Below are 17,897 nucleotides of genomic sequence, written 5' to 3'. Positions count from 1 at the left end.
ATTTTTGTAGGTATTAGGGAAGTGGTCAGGTCCCCAGCACAACTGTTCCTGATGTTGCATTGCGTGCACCATTCCTGCAGGAGAAATGAAAATTTTAATTGCCGGGCGAGTTCTTGTTTGGGAATGCACTTGTACACATGTGCCTTGCGTCAAGCCTAGGAGGAATGCTGCTGATACTGTGCATGTGCTTAGGCAGTTTGCTAGTTCTGGAAGATAGCTGAATTTCAGGGACTGATTTAGGTAGGCACCAAATTTGTTGCATTGAAACAAATAGACATGGGAGGAAACAGATACTATTGATAAGCAGTGGCATTTGAAACCTTCGTGGTATTTGTTCCCAAAGTATCAGCACTATGAATGCTTTGGACAAGAGGTAAATGGGGGTTTTATAGGTGATGGTGGTGTCAGCAAGGGGCTGTCCCTTCTCCTCAATTCCTTCCCTCTTTCAATTCTAGCTGGCTAGGACCCATCCTGGGGAGACGTGGTTTCACTGTGCGGGCCACGGTACAAGGTGGATGCTGCTGTGGCATCCCCCGGTCCTTCTCTCCTGGGTGTACAGAGCCCTTTGCTATAGCACTGCCTCCTTCGTTCACCTCCACTCTCCGTCCGCTGAGCAAGAGTGCGTTTTGCTGGGGAGAAGTGGGAGCCTGCTCGGCCTTCAGCCTCTCTTCTGTCCTCTGCTGGAGCGAAGGCACCTTTTGTAGCTACATGGCTCAGCTCTGGTGAAGGGCTTGAGGATGGGGAAGGGAAGACGCTCCATGTTGTGCCATAATAGTAGCTCTTGACTGGTATCACAGGCACCACAGAAGTCGTGAGTAATTTTTGTATCATCTCATATTGCCAGTACTTGGACTCACGATGCCACTGGCACACCTGTACTCCTCCCATTGCTGTCTTGTATTGGTTTCCATCTGTTGACACGGACAGTGATGGAAATCAGAATAAAAATTAATGGTAACCCCCTGAACTGTTCAGAGTGCAGAAGTACGTACCTTTAAAAGGTGTTCAGCGATTGCAGCTGAAGCATGGGTTTGTTTGCCTGAAAGCAAGCAACAGTTACCAGGGAGGAAGCCAAGCTTTGACAGCTGTGCATGGTTTAAGTCTTAGTGATGATCATCTAAGGTTATTGGGGAAAAAAATCCCCCTACATGTTGCGGAGGAGATGGCAGCACTATTGTGATTGCTTGCACGTATTATAACAAACCATTAAGGAGAAAAGGTGTGATTTGACGTGCAGCTTTTCCCCTGCATGTTAAGGGTTTATCCCCTCTGTAGCTAAGATCTGTGTACGGCTATCACCTTTTTATACTAATTTCTGATGGTGGATATTAATTGCTTTCTGTTAGAGATCCAGTGATACGAAGAAGTGAAGGCTGGTGCTTAACGCTTTGCTGAAGCGTTCTGGAGGACTAATGTGTTGCGGCAGGGATTTGGGGCAGCATCTATCACACAGAGCCCTTCCTACTGCACCCTGGTGCGAGGCAGCCTCCCACTTCCACCATGCTTCTCCCCCGTCACCCTCTGCCTTATTTAAGCAACTGAGCTGGAAAATCATAGAATGGTTTGGGTTGGAAGAGACCTTAAAGATCATCTAGTTCCAACCCCCCCTGCCATGGGCAGGGACACCTTCCACTAGACCAGGTTGCTCAAAGCCCCATCCAGCCTGGCCTTGAACACTGCCAGGGATGGGGCATCCACAACCTCTCTCGGCAACCTGTTCCAGTGCCTCACCGCCCTCACAGTGAAGAACTTCTTCCTTTCATCTAATCTAAATCTACCCTCTTTCAGTTGAAAACCATTACCCCATGTCCTATCACTACATGCCCTTGTAAAAAGTCCCTCTCCAGCTTTCCTGTAGGCCCCCTTTAGGTACTGGAAGGCTGCTATATGGTCTCCCCGGAGCCTTCTCTTCTCCAGGCTGAACAACCCCAACTCCCTCAGCCTGTCTTCATAGGGGAGGTGCTCCAGCCCTCTGATCATCTTTGTGGCCCTCCTCTGGACTCACTCCAACAGGTCCGTGTTCTTACGTTGGGGGCTCAGAGCTGGATGCAGTACTCCAGGTGGGGTCTCATGAGGGTGGAGTAGAGGAGTAGAGTTTCTTTTCAAAACTGAAAAGAAAGTTGGTTTCATATGTCTTGTAGGATTGAGCTGAAATACTTTCAGTGTGCTCACTTTGATTTCATTGTACAGAAAAACAGGTTTTATCTTTAATAGTTAAGTTTTTGTCTATGTATCTATACCAGTAATACAGTAATTTGATATATATGGATGTGTAAACATGTATATTCCAATGAGTATATATTCTAATTGATAGTAATATCAGCTGTCATTTCTGTAGATATGTTTGCCAAAGGAACACGTAACACATTTCTGTTTGATCTGCTTTTCTCAGATGAAATGCAATTACTTCCTTGTGTGAAGTGGCCACCAGGTGTCATCAGAATGCTTTTATTTTTATTAATTTCTCCTTTTCTTTAGAAGCATATGTACACTTTGTATTCTTCTCTGGAAACTTTGTTAACCTACCACACAAATAATCCTAAATCCTTATGTTATGTGTTCAGCCAAAAACTCATGCAACTCTTTTCAGCAGAACTACTTGAATAGGCAGCTGACAAGAGGAAAACAGGATGCACGACAACACTGAGAAACATGTGCATATATACACAGATTACTACATGCATTCTTTGCCTCAGTAATGTAAAAGATGGTGATAGATACAGTAAGCTAAGCCATGGGGGCCTGATTTACCTTAGTAGAATGTCATTAAAGAGCTACAGGTAAGGCAATTAAAATAATTAGTCAGAAAATACTAGTATTTAAAACAGGTTAAATTTCCCTTTCTACTTTCTGCCATCTTCCCTTCTTAATGCCTTTTCTACAGTTTTGGTGTCCTGACTTCACACTGAATGTGTTTGGTTTGTTTTTTTGGTTTTTTTTTTTTGGTTTTTTTTTTAATGACATATTTATTTATTTAATTTAGCTGTGAATTTTTGGCATACTTGCATTAATTGTGGATAAAATACATTCAAACTATTATCAGCCTACCTTTAATTTAAAATGGTATTGGTTAGGTTCTTTTTTTATATTCAGTGAGCCATGGCTCAGTGAATAGCTGGGTAATAAATATCTGAAAAATGCTCAATATCTTTTTATTTGTTTGTTTGTTTCATAAAAAATGAAGAGAACATTTCAATTAAAAAAAAGCCTTTTTTTTTTTTTTTCCTTCTTCCCTACAAGAAAAAACTTGAATTTTTTCTAGTTCTTACTTCCCTTCTGCATCTTGGTTCAAGTTACTCAAAAAATGGGTTCTTGGTTCTCAGCTGGCAGAAAGCTGGCCATTAGTGTTGGCCTTTTCACCTGTGCTGTGCTGCTACCTCCTCAAGCCTGCTCAAGCTGTGTTGGTAGACAAATGCATCCCAGGCTGTGATGATGGAGGCCTCTTGTTTCTTTTTGTATGATACGGTAGTTTAAAACAAGGGGCCAACAAAGCCATCTTTTTTTTGTCTTTTAGGTTTAATTTTGAGCAAAGTCTGATGGAAATTTAGTAAATCTTGGCAAGTATCAAACACCAGAATAGCCATCTAGGAAATTCATCCTCCTTGTATTTTAAAGGACAACAGCTGGGGCTTCTAGGACCAGGTTTCTAGGGTAAAATTTCCAAGACCCAGTTTGCAAGTAACAGCAATTTCAACTTAGTTTTATCTTTTGCTGCCAAAGTGCACGAAAAAGTTAACACTTCTAACATTTTTTTTCAGGTGTCAGTGATAGCGCCTGTGTACTTCCTCTGATGAATTCCAGTGTGGTCCACTGTATGTAAGAGGGTACTACGGCCTATTGTAGAAAAGAGATTCAAATTCCATTTACGTTTTGCTTCTCTCTGCTTTTAATTGGTGAAGTTGGTGAGAATTGCATCTCGCATAAAAACATGTCATTCTGGGAATTCCCACAAACCTTGGGACTCGTTACCGTATGTGAAAAATGAACATTTCTTTCCTGGAAGTTTCTTTGATGGACCTGATAAACTCTCTAAAGTGTTTTGAGAATAATTAAACAGTGCTTTTAATCCATAAATATCACAGTGCTGTATGAATACTATCTTTCTTGGATCCTCAGAAGTTTCTGTTGAATATTTTTATTGCTATTGTTATATATATGGCTTGCTCTGGAAATAGTCAAAATTCTTTGAATTTACAATTAAAAATATATGGACCTTTTTAAATTTTCAAAAATTGAAAATCTGGAGGTTATTCAACAATTTTTAGGACATGATAGTGCATTTCCTCTTATTTTCTATCTTGGGCATACATGCCTATTGATTCTGACAGCACTTGAAATAAGTGTGTATCCATGTCTTTCTTTTTTGACTTCCTCTTCAAATCTGATCTAATCGGTGGTCACTGCTGCATTTAGCAGCATTTGGCTCTTTCTGAAGTGAGTGGATGATGAAGTAGGGAGCCTTCCCTTTTTCTCTTGATTTGTTTAGGTGTGAATTAAAGAATATATTCTTTATGTCAGGAATTCATAAGAACTTCCTTTATGTTGGCAATTTCTGCCCACCCAGGGGTACTTTCAGTGGTTTGGAAGCAGGAGCAAGAAGGATGTGAGTAGTATTGCAGGGTGTGTTTCCCCATGATGCCGTTACAGTTCTTTCTGATGCCTGTGAGAAAATGAAGTTAACGGGTGCAGATAACTTGCCATTTTTCAGTGATACACAAGTGATGACTATCAGCGGGCTTTTTATTTTGTTACCGTAACTATTGTAGATCCATCAGTGTGGAAGTTTCAAAGTCTTTAGTCTTTGAAAGCCTGTAGCTTGTTTGGAAGTCTCCTGTGGAGGTTCTGCTGCCCTGGGGAAATGAGTGGCTTTACATGAAGAACAGGCTTATGATGTAAAGCTCAAAGTTCCAGCATTCTTGAGCTGTGAGGGAAAATACATGTTGGTAACGGATAGCATAAAATACTCCTCAAAATAAAGGTGATCTTTGTTCCATTTGAACCAACAACCATATTGTCTTCTGTATTCCATTATGGAGGAGACTGTTCTCTTGGATTAGTCTCTCTGAAGGAAGTGAGGTAACTTTGTAAGGCCATAAGACAGACCTATGATTTGATTTAGGAAGGACGTTATGCCCTTGAAAATGAGAAGATGTTTATTTGACACAAAGGTCATATGTTGAGATGAGTTGTTCACATTTAGTTTTGTGCAGGCTATTTAAGGAGCTCATTAAAATGATTTTGCTTCATTGTATCCATGATTTCATTGAAAGAATTAATTGTCTGAAAAAGAGGAATTTTTACTGGAAAAAAGAGAAACTCTGTTTTCCATATGTCGCATCCTTTACAAACACTGCAGATTGGGTATTGAATACTTGGAGACAATCATACTCTGACTGAGAAGTGCCTTGGGAATTCTAATGCCAGGATTAGCATAAAAAATAAAAACCAAAGTGGAATTTAGTACTTGTAAATATACTTTCTTTGGGTTCTTCTGTACATGCCCCTACCCGTTCCCTTAAAGAGCTGGCATATGACCAAAAAGAGGAGTAAATAAAATTGTATTGAGCATCAAGTTAAGGAACTTTGCAGTTCATTACAGGTTTATGGATCATCACTAAATTGCTTGTACTTTTGATCTTAATTTAAGATTACTACTTTCTAAATTTAATCTGAGGATTAGGGCAATGCAAGTGTTACTCTGAAAATCTTAACTGCACTGTCTCCACCTTTTGGCATAGAGGAATTATATACTATTTTTTGGACCAGAGGAAAAAAAAATGGAGAAAACACTTAACTAAAATGTTCTCTATTTCCATCAAAGAAAAGATCTTCTTTCTGCAAATGACTGATGCTTTTGTATAGAACTGTAGCAGATACTATATCAATATACAAAAAAGCTTTGTAGGGAGAATACAAAAATCTGTGTAGTTATCTGGTAAAAAATGGTGGTGGCAGCTCAAGAAGTGGTATTTTTCTCATTTTTTGTATTCATTTTCTTCTTTATAGGTAGTGAGATGGTGCTGAATTGTGACTGTGGGATGTCTTTTAAATTAGATTAAATGTTGAAACAAACCCTCCACAATTCTGACCATCTGGAAATCCCAATGCATGAAAGAGGGGAATCCTTAGCTATATTGGTTTCTGTGACATAGCCAAAGTATTGTAATTTAAAAATGTGTGTGTCTTCTTATATATTCTGCGAGGATTTGGATATTTGGCCTATGCAGATGTAACATAACCATTTTGCTTTTGAAAGTCTTAAAAATATGTTTCACTTCTTTTGGATACTTGGAAAATTATTGAAGAAAAGCACTATGTTAAAGACCTAGCTCCTATTTCCAGTAGAATTACTTAGCTTAGCTTTTTCTGTGCAAAAATGTTGAGGCCATACCAGGTTTCTTTCCCAAACTCAGGAACAGCAGTGTGCTGCAAAGAACCTTAAAATGTGTTAGGTAATGTATGACTGTCTCCAAGCAGAAGAATTTGTTAACCTGAAGCTAATGTGGCAAATTAATTTTTGGTCATATCCTTTAAGAATCTGTTCAGCTATACTTGATTTATATGAACATTAACAAAAGATTTATGTTACAAAAAGTCAACCCACTTTTGAGTTAGAACAGCTTCATTTTGAACATCAAATATGATGTTAAGAGAGCACTGTTTGACAGAACGAGGTTTTAAACTATGGAAATACTGAAGATTTGACTGCTGTCTGCTGAGCTTGGGCTTGATCCTGTGCTCTGGTGTTCTGCTGTGTTGTACCTGGCAATATTTGTTTACTTGTAAAAACATAACCGGAATCTTTAAAAGGTGAAGGTAGAAGGAAAAGCATGAGAGCTTGCATCTTGCATTGTTTTTAGTCTTGTTGGTCCACGAATAAGGTAGTTCAAGAGCTGTTCTTCCCCACTTCTACTGCTATATGAGTTTTCCAGCATTACATTGATCTCAAAAGGCTTACTCAGTCACACTAGTAAGTAGGAGTTGGACTTCAGCGTGGGCTTAAGCCGCCGTGGCTGCAGAGGGTTACTTGTTACATCTAGAATGTGGTTTTGGTTACCATTTGATCTAATCAAATTCCAGATGCTGATTCTTTGCTCCTGATGACGATCCCTGTGCCAGACTAAGGTTTGAGCCAAGATTAATTTTGCAGAAAGAAATCCATTTAACCTTATGTATCATGTGGTCACTGGGACTGTACAAACTTGGGAGTGCTGTTGATGCCTTCTCTGATGCATTGGTTCCTGTATTAATACTAGGCTAGCCCTTAATTAGTGTAGTGGCTTTGATGAGAGCAGAGGTGAACTGATTTATGCAGGCTGAGGATTAGGACCACCCAGATTTGTGATCAGTTTGTTGCTTTGCCATTGTCCTGCGGCAAATCTGGGAAGGGGCTTTCAGGAGAGAAGCTGACAGCAGAGGAAGCCCTATACGCTCCTTTTGCCTACAGGAGGCTTATGGTGTGCTGAATGCATCCTTCAAGTAGTGACAGTCATTTGTGCAATAAATCCACGCAGGCAGCTGAGAAGAGGTCTGCCTGCAGCTGCCTGTGGGTGCGAGGCACTAGTCTCCCATCAAGGAAGCTGAGGCATATGCCACTGAAATTGCGTTAGAGACACAGCCGTGTTATCCAAGCAAAGATCATAGCGGGGAGAAACAGAGGCAGGGCTCAGTGTTGTGGTCTAGATCTTGTCTGAGATGTGGAGAACTGACCACAGCTCAGCAAATCGCTGACGATGGTCCCAGTAAAAGGTAGTGACAGTAGCCATTAAGTGTCTACCTCAGAAGATGTGCTCTTCTCCTAAAGGCAACTTCAAGAGAGAACTAAAAGAAATTGAAGGCAATTTATTCCTTACATTAATCAATATAGGGGTAATGTTAGAGAAACAACAGCAACTGCCTCATAGTTGTTTTTTCGTAGAGAATTCTTTCTGGATTATGGTTTCATGCAGGTGTGTACTCCCACACAGTGATATCTTGACACAGTTTATACGGAGGTGGGACACAGGCAAATCTAACTCTGGGAAGGGTGTGCAGGGGGAGATTACTTTAATGAAAACTCAGATGAGAAGTAGAGATGAAACTGGTAAAGGCCTATCATTAATTGTTGCTATGCCTAACTTGTGCTGTGCAGCCAAGGAGCTATTGTCTTGATAACATGTGTTTTTAGTTGTGGGGATAGATGTGAGGCTGTTGACTTCATTAGGAGTACTGCCTGTAAATGAAGTGGAGTGCATCCCCGGTCTGCGTGCTAGAAGTTTATCTTGAATTGAAGGCAGAGATAAGTGTCTCCATTTACTGTCAACTTGGAGAACTGGAGGAATTAGGCAAGAAGGCTGCAGTGTAAGGCTCCATTGCATATTTGTATTACATAGGTGACTATTTTAATTTCATACTTAAATTATTGGCAGCACCTATGAGATTTGTGTTTTGCATTTTTCACTTGCCTAGCAACTAGTTTGTAGTAGTGGCTACAAACAGTTTACAAAGATAAAATAAGGGAAATACTTTTTTTTTTTTTCTTTTCCCTAAGCACTTGAAAAAATCCTTAATTGGTACAATACAGTTGAGTTGAAGACAAGGTTGGACGCCAGAACTGGGATTGCAAGCCAAGATTTTTGGTAAAGCACAGAAGAGGATGAACTTCTATAGGAGAGTTAGTGATCAAATGCCAAGAAGTAAGGCTAAGCCTGCAGGTACTGTATGCAAATAATCAGCCATCTTTTTTGAGGTGTGTGGATGGCTAATGGAGATGAGCTGAATCTGTGCTGGTGTGGCAGAAAAGGCATGTTCTGAGACTGCTGATACCTGCCTGTGACAGCTGGGAAGCATCCACCTCCAGTGATTACTGTATCTCTGGCTGAAAGTGGCTTGCGATTTCTGTCAGAGGTTGATCTCAGTGATGGCTTTAAATGGGCATGAAGTGTGTCAGAAGAGAGTACAGTGTGGAGCCACCAGTCCCCTACTTTTTAATATGTCTTGAATGTATGAATTCTTGTCGATGGAGAAACCCCTAATTATCCCGATACAACCTTTGATCGTGGAAATTTCCGATGCAGGTATTAGTTCACTGCTGGACAGGTTTTCTGATGGTCTGAGAGGAAAGTATCCTATAAAGAAGATGGAGAATTGGTTTGAGGTTGCAAATTGTCTTGTACAGCAAAGAAAAAACTGCTGTTCTTCCCCAGGGTGTGCAAGAGAAGAGTGGTCAGGTCTCAGTGGTGTGCTGGGAACCTGCTGTGGAGGTGCAGCAAGGCAAAAGACCCACGGCTGCTGCGTGCAGACAGTTAGGGATAGACTTGTGTTACTCATCCCTGAAGTAATTTCATGATGTTTTCCAAGTTATATAAATAAAGCTGTACTGCAGTTAAACAACATAATTTTCATCTGATCTTTTTTTCTGTATCCCAAACAGTGCTCATAAACCTTTTCAGGGTAAGCTTGCACTTCAAAGGCTTCATCCTTCTCTGCTATTAATTGCTGTAGCGTTTTTGAACATACTGACAATATGCTGACTTAAACCAGCTGAGAATATAGACCTGACTGTTTTATTTCTGCCTAATTGTGATAGTTTCTATCACGGTTTAGTGAACAAAGAAAAATAATAGTGTGTAAGAACCAGAAAACCACAGTTACAGAAGCAATATCTGGATCCTCCAAAGGGCTGTCGTGATCTAGAGGTGGTTATTCTCATGTTATTTAGGTATAGCTAGCTTGGTATAAGTGTGGTCAGTACTTTAGCTCAATGAGAGACCTACAGTTGAAAAACTGTTCAATGTATGCAACTACAGTGCACTCAATTCCTTATAGGCCTTCCATAAGTTATTATTAAGCAGAAAAGCATTTTTTTACTTCCATAGGTAGTAAGTCCAACTGATTTGAGTATATTTCCCCAGTTTAATACTTTCTTACTTTGTCCTCAAAAATAAGCATAATTTTTTTTTTTTTTTTAGCATGTACTTGAATAGCTTTTTTGTACCCTGCGTTGTCTGTATCAACGTTGCAATTACTTAATCTTGTCAAGAAGTACTTACAATTGTGGTCATGGCCTCATTCAATGGGTAACTGAACAAAAAACTGGATACTTGGATCTGCAGCAAATTGATGTTTAAATCATAGTGTAAAGCACATAGATAAACATTTAGTATTTAATCATCTGTTAAAATGAAATGCATTTTCAATTCTCAATCGCTTCATATCAAAATGAAAAGGTAATAAATGTCAAGATTTGATTTCCCACCCCCATCCCTCTTATAAACTGTGTTGGTAGCATCAGTTTTCTAGTGGTGACATCTTTTTGGGAGCAGGGAGGTCACACTGGGCAGTTGAGCAAAAGCTTTTGGTAACTAGATTTGGACAGTTCGAGTTTGTGCTGGGGTTCAAAGATCTGCCCTTCTCTGCACTGCTATTTCATGACTTTTTTTTTTCTTTTTTTTTCTTTCTCCATCCCCCCCAGTTGGAAAATGACGTTTTAGAGGATATTTTAGGAATGATGGGGAACTCTGCTTGTGGCATATTCTTTTAGAAGATGGCTCTATTTGTGTTTTCCCTCTTTATCAGGTAATCGAAGCAGAGGAAGGAAAGCAAGCTTCATACTTACAATGTTTAACATTGATGTTGGCTTTGTTTTGCTTGTTGTTGCAGTCATGGTCATTTCCTCCTTGGAGCTTTTACGTTTGGGAACCTGGATTTGTGGTTCAGGAAAAGTTGAACATCCCATGGCCTGTTCCGAGAAACCTGTTAGTGTTTCTTGTCCTAAATATGCTTCCAGAAACAATGGTTAGGCTTGTCTGCCCAAGTTTAAGCATGTAGTAAATTACTTGATTACACAAAAACTATTGAAGCTAGTGCTTACTCACATGGTGCTCATCACAGTGAGAGCTCTGTAACCAAGTGTCTAGAGGTTGGTTTGATTATTAGATGTCATAAGTTTAGACACCATGCTGAAAATGGAGCCTCATATCTTTCATTGTTGTCTGTCTTCCTGGCATGAATTTAATTTGCTATATTGCTTTTTTTTTGCCTTGAATCTTTTAACTTTTTGTTGTGCATGAAAGACTAATAATAACTCTTTTTTGTTTTACAGGTACTAACCCAAATGATCTACAATTGATAATATCAATGTTAAGAATGGATGGGGAGCAAAATAAGAAAAGAGATGATGTTGATGAGAGTTTACAAACTGACTTGACAGAAGAATCCCAGAGAAATATATCAGGAGAAAATGCTGGATGTGACTCTTTGTCTCAGCAGAAAACAAGGCTGATACCAGATGAAGTGTTCAGGGACCTTGAAAAGAAGAGAAAAGAGAATGGCACAAACAAAAGGGCACTGTCAGGATCACCAAACCTGGATGTTGCTGAAGCAGACAAACCTGAAAATGTCTCCAGAAAAAGAAAGCGGAGTTCTTCAGAAGACATTGAAGATAGTGAAAGGAAATTGCACAAGGTCGTAGCTGGAGAAGCAGGTATTACAGTAGCTGGAGCTGTAAAGAAGGACGGAGTTGCCAGTTGTCTTAGTGATGACATATTTAATTCAAATTTCCTGTGCGTATATTGTGATTTCAAATGTGCTGATGGTGCCATATTGAAAATTCACATGGAAAATAAACATTCACAAGAGGTGCCAGCTGCTGTTCCTGATAAGTTATCTTCTTCAGAAGAAATCAGGGTTGGCTATACAGTTGGAAACACAGACAAAGATCTTAAAGGCAAAATGAGTAATCGGTGTTTACCTTCCTGCTCTGATATGGAAAAACATAAACGAGATTGCCCCTCTAAACAATCCGAAGAGCAAACATGCCCTCACTGTAGTTGCACAGCTGAATGTAGTTCAACATTACACATGCATGTTAAGCAAGATCATGAGAAATCCAAGATATTTTGTTGTGATCTTTGTGGTTTTCAGAGTGCTGAGGAAAATCTCCTGAATTCTCATTTCCTTGGCAAGACGCACCTTCGACGCCAAAATCTTGCTGCACGGGGTGGATTTGTACAGATATTGACAAAAAAATCCTTTAAAAACCAACAATCTACTGCAACCAAAGAGAGGAATGTCAGGGCAAAACCGGGGACCAGTAAATTAAGGGCAAGAACTGCTGATACAAAAGAATTAAGTGTTTGCAGTGCACTGAAAGGCTCAAAAGTAAGCTTGTCTAAACAAAATGATGGCGCTGAACTTGTTGAAATGATACCATCTTCAAATGTTCCCACTGAAAAAACAGATACTGTGACAGAAGAAATGTTGCTTTCTTCCCGTGTAGAAGGAAATGATAAAGTCTGTAGTGAAAAACTAGAAATACCAGGACCCTCAGAAAATATCTTGCAGAAAATAGAACTCCCTCCAACTACCAAAAAGCTAGTTAGCAGTTTAAACATGACAAGGAGATTTGATAGACTGGAACTTAAAAGAAACATTGTCTTGTTAAGGTCTTCATTTGGACAGAGTAGGTCTTTTAGATTAAAAAGGCAAGTTAAAAGAAGGTACAATTTGTTGGGTAATAGTAAGAGAGGCAAATCTGAAACTCGGAGAGTACACGTGAAGCATATCTCCAGCACGCAGCTTAAACCTAGTGATTCAAGCCCTGTGTCACATACAGAATTAGAAACAGATGCTAAAAGTAATTGTGATACTACTTCAGAAAGTCAAGATCTTACTGAAGATAAGCTAAATACCCTTTCTTCCAGCGCTACAGATACTAAACATTCTGATGTTAAACTTACTGCTGATCATGGTGTTCTTCATACTTGTGTTGACTGTGGTCATGTTTTTCAGAACAGAAAAAGTTTGGAAATTCACATTGCAAAGCTTCATACAAAAAGGATCCAGTTTCATTGTCAGATGTGTAGTTATTCCTCCGGAGTCAGGGAAGATATGAAGCAACACTGTCAGGACAGTAAACACCAGATGGGTGGTTGTAGCTTTAATTGTCAACTCTGTTCATTTACCAGCTTGAATGTGATCAGCCTTCGAAGCCATATGAGTGAAGCGCATAATATGTCCCATAGTTGTCCAACTTGCATTCTTTTTTTTCAAATGGAAGAAGAACTGATAAATCATCAAAAAAATGAGAAACATGATGGTTTGTTATTTCAGCAAGCTACTCCATTGAGTAACAGTGATCAGACCTTGCAAGTGGTAACTTATGCTGACTCGGTATCAAACAATAGCCAAAATCTTGCAAAGGAAATGGAAGTATCAGTGAAAGCAAAAACTCCAGACTCTTCTTTCATAAATCATAGAAATGAACTAAAGCATTCTGTTCTGAATAAAACCCAATTTCAATGTAAAAAGTGTTTTTATAAGACAAGATCTTCCACGGTTCTTACAAGGCACATAAAACTCCGACATGCACAGGAGTATCACTTCCTTTGCAAAGCATGTAATCTCTACTCACTGAGTAAGGAAGGAATGGAGAAGCATATCAAAAGAAGCAAGCACCTTGAAAATGCCAGGAAAAACAACATTGGACTACGTTTTGAAGAATGTATTGAAAAGGTTTGTGTTGGTGTTGGTGGTATTAAAACAGTGGTGGATCCTTCCATTTCTGGGAGTGGGAATACAGAGTTAGATAAAGAAATTATACACGTTTCATCTTCTTCTGTGGAAAACATCTCAAGAAATAAAGAATTCGTTCCACTTGATCAAAGGATTGGTGGAAATGAATTGGTTTTAGCTAATGCACCCAGAAGGGGGAAACCCAAAGGCACTATTTCTAGGACATGTACCCATTGTGGTCTTTTGGCCTCCAGTGTTACAAATTTGACTGTTCACATCAGACGAAAGCATAGTCATCAATACAGCTATTTGTGTAAGGTTTGCAATTATTATACTGTAACCAAAGGAGATATGGAACGCCATTGTGCAACCAAAAAACACAAAAGTCGTGTTGAAATAGAAGGATGTGGAAAACAGAACTCGGAGATTATCGTTAGCCCTGAAGGAGGTAATTTTGAATCTGTGAGCAAGAAGGTTAATAGCCCCATGACTGCCTTGTATGAACATGTTGAGGATGGTAGCCAGTCATCAGATCTGGACAATTCTGTCTTAGACAATCAGGAAGTTGAGCAAGGAGATGCCGAGCTAAAAGTTGTAAATGCCAGTAGGCTGCCAGATTTGGAGCATACTAGCACTCCACTAAATATAAACCAGCGTATATTTCTGGAACCAGCGAGGGTTACTCAAGATGGTGACCCGTGCTTCCAGAGAAGAGCAGTGGGTGCAAACGACAACAAGTGTGTCCACTGCAGCTTCACTGCTCATTCTTCTTCTTCTTTAGAGCTGCATGTGAAGCGAAAACATACAAAACAATTTGAATACTACTGCATGGCTTGTGACTACTATGCTGTTACTCGCAGAGAGATGATTAGGCATGCAGCAACAGAGAAACATAAAATTAGAAGAGAATCTTATGTGTATTCTTCTGGGGAGGAGGCCAACACAGCAAGTATCACTAAAGAAGGCACTGCTTTGTCTCAAGAGGAGCACCATCACAGTGCAGGAGAATCAAAAACTGTTTTAGATGAAGCAAAATGTGCCAATGACGCAGCAGAAGGTGATCATATGAATAAAAGCTTAACTGAGTGTATTGTCTTAGATGAAAATGCATCTCCAGGAATGCCTGAAGGTGGCAGTTCCCAAAATGCAGTAGAAGGTGAACTTGAAGAGACAGCTAAAAATGGAGAAGACAACCTTTTTTGCGAAGGATTCCAGCAAACTCCTCAGAAAGATAAAGTTGTTAAACTTGACAAGGAAGTATCAGTTAAAGAAGCAGGTACTTGTGAGTTGCAGAAAAGTAGGCATGGTCAGGAGCTGCTCAACTCAGATGATGATTGCACTGCAGAAAATCAAAATAGATCAAGCAGCACAAACTTGAATTCAGGAAAAGGTGAGGAAAGCTTGGAAGCAAATAGAGAAAACCCTGAAGTAGAGTGTAGAAACACAGGCATTCTTAAAAAAATATCACTGAAAAAAAATAACCCACTTATGCTAACTGTTCCAGAAACAAGTAGTGCAGTAGAACAATCAGATTTTGCTGGAAACATTGGAGAAATGGTACAAAATATACATAGTTTAGAGGGTGACAGAAGTTTCAAAGAGGATCCTACTGGGGAGGAGGAAGAAGCCCTTATGGAAGCACAACATGAAGCAGAAGTAACTATAAATAACAATGTTTGGGAGGCAGATGGCTCAACAGCTGAGGGCATGCAAGAAAGTAGTAATGAGGCTTTAGGAACAGTTTTCAGTGCTGATGATAAAGGAAAGGCAATGCAAAATTTTGGCAAGTTTGATTCTTCTATAGTGAGGTTAAAAAGCCATCCAGATGGGGAAGCCACTGACCATTCTGCTGAAGGACAGATGTCAGGTGGAGTGAAAGCTAGTGAGCTCACAGTGAAAGCAGATCCTTCACCAAGTGGTGGGAAAAAGAAGAAGTCAGAAGGAATTTCCCTGGGGGAATCGACACGTATTCGCTGCGATGACTGTGGTTTTCTAGCAGATGGTTTGAGCGGACTAAATGTTCACATAGCCATGAAACATCCTTCAAAAGAAAAACATTTTCATTGTTTACTCTGTGGAAAATCATTTTACACAGAGAGCAACCTTCACCAGCACTTGGCGAGTGCCGGGCACATGCGAAATGAGCAGGCGAGCGTGGAGGAGCTGCCTGAAGGAGGTGCTACCTTTAAGTGTGTGAAGTGCACGGAGCCCTTCGATTCGGAGCAGAGCTTGTTTCTCCACATCAAAGAGCAGCACGAAGAGCTGTTGCGGGAAGTGAATAAGTACATTGTGGAAGACACTGAGCAAATAAACAGGGAGAGGGAAGAGAACCAAGGCAACGTCTGCAAGTATTGTGGGAAGATGTGTAGAAGTAGCAATTCCATGGCCTTCCTAGCTCACATCCGTACCCATACAGGTATGGAAATGCTCTCTTTGCAAGTGGTCTCTTTCAAACAGAGTGAATTATACCATTGGTCTTTTTCTGCTTGTTAATCTCTTTAACGTTTCTTATGAACTGGCATTCATATTGCCTGATGAGCCCCCAGTGAAATTCAAAATTACCTAAAGGGGTATGAAAATACAGTGATCAAAGGGCAGAAAATGTAAGAACATTTTAAGCGCAGTCACCCTTCTGCTTTTTGTTTCATATAGAGAGATTTCCTTCCCTTTAATCTAAATTGTAACCATTAATTAGTTCTTGAATTTATATAATGAAGCAGTGGTGGTTTGAGAGAACAGTTAACTGTTCTTTCTAACTTCCTCTTCCTTGCAGTTGTTTAATATCCAAATTGTTTATTTGATTTCAATTCAGTTACACTTTCAGCATTGCATAATGCTTCAGGATAGGCATTTGATATTATATCATTCCTAAATAAATACCAATAAGACGCAGCAAGAGGTTTTTGTAGAAATAATTTAGGGGAATTGGAATTGGTCAGCCTTTTTGGAAGGTAGTGTGTAATGCTGGTGTGATGCACAGGGATGTAGCATCTGATTTAGTTTCTGTGCTGATCACACTTTCAATTCATTTTTATGTTTGATTTTAAGTGGAAAATTTAAAAACATTTTTGTAGAAAAATGCATAAGCTGCAGTTCTAAATTTATGTAAAAATTCACTGCGATGTTTCTATAAACCTGCCATACATTCTTTATTTTAAATAGACAGCTTTTCTAAATCACTGAGCTCTGCTTAGACAAGTGGTGTCTCCATGGTTGAATTTATGAGTGGATTTGAATAATAAATTCACATTTCAATGAACATATTTTCATTAAAACTGTAAGGTTTATTTTACTGTACTTTTAAATAATGGCTTATTATGGAAGCTATAGTTTAAATTCATGCAGTATTTGAAACTTAGTGCATGGTTACAAGGAAGAGAACAAAAAGGTAAGAAAAAAGAAACATAAAAGAATGGTAATTCCTGGCATAATCCTAAAATAGTTTCATAAGGTTTTTTTTGTGAAAAGGCAAGGGTGTGACTGGACAACAAAGTTTAAAATTAATCTTGGGGAACATGGACATTGTATTTCAAACCTTTCAAAGTATTTTACTACAACTGCAGTATTCATGTATATCAATAACTCACATACTTAATACTTTCAGCATTACTTCTATCCTGTCAGTAACATAGTTATCTCTATTGCTTCAGCTAATATCCAACTTTGAATGCAGTATTAAGTCTTTAGAGGGACGCTCGTGTTCACATGGTCCGAACAGCTGTATAAGCCCTTAATATGCCCTCTTACGGCAGATAAAACTGAATAAAACTAAGGGGGAGGATGCTAATGGAGCTCTCTTTAGAATTCTTTATGCAACTGTCTGGTCAAGACATGTTGCTTATAATTGATGTGTCCATTACTTGAATTCTCTTGTAATTATAGTCAATAAGTCTTGTAAATGTGTTAAAGCTCACTAAAAGCATACAAATTCAAGAACAGAGTAAGGCTAATAATTTAAAATAATCAATGTAGGCATTTCAGCACTTAATTTCCCTTGTGTGTTGATAGCTGATCATTCTTAATCCATTAAGATTTATTTAGTCGTTTACAATGCAAAATAGGTTTGCACTGGTCACTTGTGCCATTTGAAAATGTCCACCAGGTTAAGTGCAGAATGTAGTCCATTAGTCTTCCTTGACTATATGTATTAATTGCATTTAAAATCAAGTTAATGTGGATGTGAAAGTGAGGTAACTATCAATATATGACAAAGCAACCCTACTTACATAAGTTACATCATTGATTGTAACATTTAGTAAAAGTTAGTGTACTTCTTAACATCTTGTGTGTAGGTCTTATCATGAAGTATATTTTTATTGTGCTTTTGGATGGCCCTAAATACGCAAAGCAGTAAAAGAATACATTTCATTTTGCAAGTCATTTTTTGGTAGTGTGTGTGGAGG

General features: G+C 39.2%; 1 protein-coding gene across 1 annotated transcript in view; it reads left to right on the top strand.

Annotated features, from left to right (window-relative positions):
• Positions 1-17,897, top strand: part of ZNF407 (zinc finger protein 407) — a 351,767-nt gene that overhangs the window by 17,624 nt on the left and 316,246 nt on the right. Inside the window, exon 2 of the mRNA XM_052786923.1 lies at positions 11,084-15,910. Coding sequence (XP_052642883.1) covers positions 11,119-15,910 — 4,792 coding nt within the window. The 5' untranslated portion in view covers positions 11,084-11,118. The remainder of the gene's footprint in view (positions 1-11,083; positions 15,911-17,897) is intronic.

This window comes from Harpia harpyja, chromosome 5 (genome assembly GCF_026419915.1).
Source record: "Harpia harpyja isolate bHarHar1 chromosome 5, bHarHar1 primary haplotype, whole genome shotgun sequence".
In the NCBI taxonomy this organism is placed as follows: domain Eukaryota; kingdom Metazoa; phylum Chordata; class Aves; order Accipitriformes; family Accipitridae; genus Harpia; species Harpia harpyja.
Note: the sequence above shows the minus strand (reverse complement) of the source record. Positions and strands in the feature narration are given on the sequence as shown.